Raw genomic sequence first — 3,669 nt, 5'->3', positions numbered from 1 at the left:
CTGAATCCAATCACGCTATCAGATGTGATCGACACACTAGAAACGTTTGAAAGAGATCAAGTCGAACATCTTCATAAATCTGTCCAATTTGCTGATAGTCACAAGAACTTCACATCTGCAACCCCAACAACCTCCAACGGCTCAAACCCACAAGCTGTAAAAGCGTTACACTTCAACAATGCTTCCGCAATCTCTAAAAAGGCTCCACAGTCTGATGTAAAGACTACTGTGGTCGATGATGCTCAAGCTATAAAGAAGGAAGAAAGGAGCAGTGCAACTAGTGAAAAGCTAGAAGAAAAGATCCTTGAAGAAGCAATGAAAATGGAGTCAAACAAAGAAAAGGATGAGGAAAATCTGGAGAACAACATCCCTTACGAGTTTAAAGTTAAATTGTGCTCCCAGTCATGTGTGAACGTCGTGGCACATTACAAATCTCTCAACCTTGAGTTAATTAGGGACAAAGAAAAAGTTTTGAAATTTAACAAAGAGTTGAAAGAAAATGAAGCTGCATATTAGAGAAAGTTGAATTCAACTTTAGCTGAAATGCAGACTTTAAAAGAATTTGTTTTCAGAAAAGATTTTGTCATAAACGACTTAACTGAATAGAAAAATCTCAAAATGAAAACAATAGATTGCAAATCATAATTGATAAATGGAACGTCAGTAAAAAGGCACTGGTTGACATTAAAAATTGCCAACGACCGACATATGTGAAGGATGGGATTGGGTACAAGGACAAGCTCGGAAACGAAAGAAAACTCTTCTTTCCACCACATAGCAAAAACTATGTACCCATGCCATCACCTCATCCTGATAACGATCTGATTGATGAGAATGATCTTGTGGCCGAAGATGTTTCTTGTGAAAGTGAAGGGGTTACTAACCTTTCTGATAACAATGCAGATGTGATCGAGCGTGAATAGGATGGATGCGATGATGATTGTGGTGGATCGAAGATAGGTATAGGCTATTCAGGAGACAGTTATTCTACTGTTAACTGGTTCACCTGGAATTGTAATAAGGCAAACAAAACTTCCATTCAGGATAACTGTAATGGGCATCTGCCTAAACCTAAGACCCACAACCATGACAATGTAGCGGTTGAATGTTTTGATTTACAATCTGCCTTTTGTGATGAACAAGTTGTGTGTGAACCTCCTGTGTTTGTTCCAGAGTTGAAACAAAACAGATTCGGAAAATTCCTCACGGAGGAAATTCCAGAATTTGTTCCATCTCACACAGGTATGTCTGAGTCAGAGAAAAAGCTAAATGAAGAAAGCAGTAGTGAAGACTCAAGCACCACAACTTCAGAAGGAGGCGAAAGAAGCTTAAGTGATGATTACGATTCAGATTTGCAGTCATACCAAGAATGGGCAAGCTCAAATGAATCAGAAACTTCAGTAACAGATGCTGGTAAAAAGGTTGAAAACCTTGAATCAACGAGTGTTCAAGAACCAACAACCCCAAACAACTCTGCAAGTCTAGTAAATCAAGATCCATTGGCAAAAGACTTCCATATTGATAATTGCACGAGTTCAGATGACGAATCAAATACAAATGAAAGTCTTGCGGAGTCAAAGATCAAAAGATCATATGAAGTTGTCGAACCTCACATTTGTAAACATGCTGAGTCAAGCTCAAAGCAATCCCCGCCCCTAGTTGCATCACACGGAACTTCAAAGTCTCAAAAGCCATTCAAGGCTTGTTTTAGGTGTGGAAAAGAAGGTCATGTGCTCAAACAATGCCCAGAACGACACGATCCAGACAGTAAAGACAACCAATATTGCTTCTTTGGATCAAAAGGTAAAAATCACACATCTTTGAAAGATCGGATGAAAAACTTTCAATCCAGATCTCCACATGTGAAGCCGGTTTCACATGATTCAAAGATGAAAAGGACCAAAACATCAAAACCTCAATCTTTTCCTCCGGGTCTTAAACAAAAGATTGTTTCAAACTTTAAATCTTTTACAAACAAAATTTTTAAACCAACACAAGTTTGGCGAGTCAAACAAGTGGTTGTAAAAGAAATCAATGAGGGAAAAGATTTGGCATATCGGGAGGTTTATTATTTTGATGAAAGGGGACAACCCAAGACTACGATGGCTTGGGTTCCACTCTCTAACTGAATTGCTTATGAGTGTAGGAACATCCAAGGAGGACTGTTAGTAACACCGGTTATTATTAGTGGTTGTTCTAGACACAAGTTGGGGAAAATCACAGGTTTGGTTATGGTATCTAACCTGGTTGCACACTTAACTGTACTGTAACACACTCATTTTCTTGTTGACATATGCTTTTGTGTGCCTGATGTGGAAGACTTTATTTTGTAAATACATGTTTTATAAGTTTTAGCTTTTCAGTGAATCGTTGTACATAAATAAAATTTTAAAGGGGAGCATTAAAATACTTCCTAGACCATGAGATTTGATTATTGCAAAATAATCATGATCTTATATGAGAAATGATAGGAACTAACCTGATTATGTCTTCGCATGAATAGGATCTGATGGAGGATTCGGCTCCAAGTTAACGATATGTCGGTAGATTCAGCAACACCAACGAGTAAACTGCTGTTAGGGAGCAAAACATAATGTCTACACAAGAATTCTGGCTTTTCTCAGGCATTACGCATCTCAGTGGGTAACACGTTGCGGCATATGGCTTAATGGTCTTAAATCTTGTGTTGACAGATTGCCAAAGTCTGAGATTTCGGGACTTTATATTGGTGTTTCATTCGGAGGATATCATAGTTGTTCTTCTGCTGCATCCAGATACATGCTGACCTAGACGCTATGATATCCTTTTCATAATAAGTGCCTTTAAAAAAGGCCAATTCCCTTCGAATAAGCGCCATTTTTGGCCAAAACCCATAATAAGAGCCATTTTTGGCCAAAACCCTTAGATAGATTAGTTTGGTAACTCTGCTGTACGGTAGTACTGACCTGTTCACCGAACTATCTGTCTTAGCCCTCGGTAGTTCTTGGGATCTCTGTTGTACGAAAGTACAAACCTGATCTCTGTTCTATCGTTGAAGAGAATGAAACCAATATACTCACCCGTTATGAGGAATCTTTGTGCATACCTTGATCGCGGGGGTATGTCCTGATGTAGGACTCACGGGCATAATGTTTCTATTCCTAATAGCTTGTGTGGGGGCCATAGAATTCTTGTCAATATTACCAAAACATGATAAACAAGCTCACCGAAAGCATGTTGAAAGAAGGATGCATGGATTTAAGAGGACAAACATACCAGCAATCGTTCTTGAGTCGTAGCTATCCTAAAGAAAGTTGAAGTGTGGCTAGACTTTTCAAGTTGGTATGATCTCGTATTTGATCATATCTATATCTCAAAGGTTGAAAGTTAAAAAAAAAAATCTAGAATCCAAAAATATTTTTGATTTGTGTACAGTTGTTTTTCTAAGTCTTTCATATCACATCAATCGTGTCTCAAACCGCTTGAGATACTCTTTCCATTGCACACTACAGATGAATACGGTTTTGTCTGTACTTTGAATCAGTCTAAAAGAAAATGTGGAGTTGTGTTTATGTCTGTGAACAGGTTACTTCGATTATTTGCTGCAATGATGGTCGATCATCAATTGAGCAAGATACTAGACCAAAGCACCTGTTTCCTGAAGATTGCAGAAAATACCGAGCTAGGAAT

At 38.4% G+C, this 3,669-nt stretch overlaps 1 protein-coding gene across 1 annotated transcript; it reads left to right on the top strand.

Moving 5' to 3' along the window:
• Window positions 1–794: 794 nt before the first annotated feature.
• On the top strand, window positions 795–2,129 carry LOC110919236. The gene is made up of 2 exons (XM_022163510.1): window positions 795–905; window positions 1,023–2,129. Exons 1-2 carry the CDS (start codon window positions 795–797, stop codon window positions 2,127–2,129), a joined length of 1,218 nt encoding a protein of 405 aa, XP_022019202.1.
• The last annotated feature ends 1,540 nt before the right edge of the window (window positions 2,130–3,669 follow it).

Source organism: Helianthus annuus, chromosome 16 (assembly GCF_002127325.2).
Source record: "Helianthus annuus cultivar XRQ/B chromosome 16, HanXRQr2.0-SUNRISE, whole genome shotgun sequence".
Classification (NCBI taxonomy): Eukaryota; Viridiplantae; Streptophyta; class Magnoliopsida; order Asterales; family Asteraceae; genus Helianthus; species Helianthus annuus.
The sequence above is the reverse complement of the archived record's forward strand: the minus strand, read 5'-3'. Positions and strand labels throughout refer to the sequence as shown.

Bases quoted from the DNA above. Each gene is read 5' to 3' on its own strand.
- LOC110919236 (XM_022163510.1), top strand. From the start codon at position 795: ATGCCATCACCTCATCCTGATAACGATCTGATTGATGAGAATGATCTT. The intron at 906-1,022 runs GTGATCGAGCGT...AATTGTAATAAG, and splicing joins TTTCTGATAACAATGCAGAT to GCAAACAAAACTTCCATTCA.